At 35.9% G+C, this 1,750-nt stretch overlaps 1 protein-coding gene across 1 annotated transcript; it reads right to left on the bottom strand.

Annotated features, from left to right (window-relative positions):
- Nucleotides 1-33: 33 nt before the first annotated feature.
- On the bottom strand, nucleotides 34-1,746 carry Ssadh (succinic semialdehyde dehydrogenase; the record flags this gene model as incomplete). The annotated part of the gene is made up of 1 exon (XM_018020973.2): nucleotides 34-1,746. A coding segment is annotated over one exon (1,497 nt), but the record flags the coding sequence as incomplete, so codon positions are not given.
- Between the last annotated feature and the right edge of the window lie 4 nt (nucleotides 1,747-1,750).

Below are 1,750 nucleotides of genomic sequence, written 5' to 3'. Positions count from 1 at the left end.
TTACACGTTAGTGGAAGACAGAATTGGAAGACATTCAGATTTATAAATAATAATACATTGCGCTAAAATAATGCATTACCATTATTTAATTATTCTTATTATATACAAAAAAAGTATTATAAACTTCGTCTTGCTATATTGATTATCAAAATATATCATTTCTGAGCATTTGCAAGATTCGCTGAATAAAAACAATAGGTCAATACCTCTAGGCCAGCTAGTTGAGTGAATTGTTCAACAAAATACTCATCAGTAATGTATGTTTCCAATGCATACATATTTTATCTCAAGGAAATCCTCGACACCATGCTTAGAACCTTCTCTTCCTAAACCTGACTCTTTCACCCCGCCAAAAGCTGCTTCAGCAGTAGAAATCAATCCTTCATTTACGCCAACCATACCGACTTCTAATCTCTTTGCTACCCTAAATATTTGTGATAGATCTTGAGAATAAAAATATCCGGACAAACCAACAGGTGTATCATTGGATTTATCTATAACTTCATCTTCCGTTTCAAACTTGTGAATGACGGCTACCGGGCCAAATATTTCTTTATTATATATATTCATTTCTTTAGTAACATCTGTCATGAGCGTGGGCGCATAAAACAACGGCCCTAAGTCTGGCAATGGTGTCCCACCGCAATGCACTTTTGCTCCTTTTTCTACTGCATCAGTAACTAATCCATGTATCATTTTCAACTGACTTTCTTTAATAAGAGGGCCATGTGTAATGCCTTTTTTACTACCATCACCCATTTTAATCTCACTTTTCATTTTCGAACAAAACATTTCTATAAATTTGTCGAATTTACTGCTGTGTACAAAGAATCTATTTGCCGAAACGCATGTTTGACCACAGTTTCGGAACTTACTTGCCATGGCACCTTGCACAGCTAAATCTAAGTCTGCTGAATCAAATACAATAAATGACGCATTACCTCCTAATTCGAGACTGAGTCGCTTTATATTTGAAGAACACTGGTTGTATAAAATTTTCCCTACAGGTGTCGATCCAGTAAATGATAAAACTTTTACATCAGAATTTTCGCATAATTCTTTGCCAACAGCGGGTGAATTTTTCAAGCTTGTTGTGATCACGTTCAACGTTCCAGGAGGAAAACCTGCTTTCTCTGCAAGATCAGCCAGTGCCAAAGCAGTTAATGGTGTATCTTCTGAAGGTTTAATTACACAGGTACATCCGGTAGCAATAGCAGCAGCTGCTTTACGTGTGATCATAGCATGCGGAAAATTCCATGGTGTGATTAAAGCAGCTACTCCAATTGGTTCCTTAAATAGAAAAAGTTGTCTAGTACGTATTGGTGGTTGCAATATCTCTCCCTCGATTCTTCTAGCTTCTTCCGAAAACCATTCAACAAATGAATTTCCATATTTGATTTCAGCTTTTGATTCATCAATAGATTTCCCATTTTCCATTGTTAAAATCGCTGCTAATTCATCGGAATGTTTCACCATTAGATCGTACCATCTTCTAAGTAAATCGCTTCTTTCCTTTGCAGTTGTTTTTCTGAACGACAGAAAAGTTTTGGATGCTGAATTAATTGCTAATTTAGTATCTTCAACATCCATATCAGGAACAGAAGTAATCACAGATTTATCAACTGGATTGTAAATGGGAAATCTTTCTTTCTTCATGGCTCCTATCCATTTTCCATTCACATATGCTTGATCTCGTACAAGGTGTAAAGATCTACTCAATTTAGGTACAGAGCTCGAGATACTTTTTAAT

This window comes from Ceratina calcarata, unplaced genomic scaffold, assembly GCF_001652005.2.
Source record: "Ceratina calcarata isolate Rehan_Ccalc_2016 unplaced genomic scaffold, ASM165200v1 scaffold25, whole genome shotgun sequence".
Taxonomy (NCBI): Eukaryota; Metazoa; Arthropoda; class Insecta; order Hymenoptera; family Apidae; genus Ceratina; species Ceratina calcarata.
The sequence above is the reverse complement of the archived record's forward strand: the minus strand, read 5'-3'. Positions and strand labels throughout refer to the sequence as shown.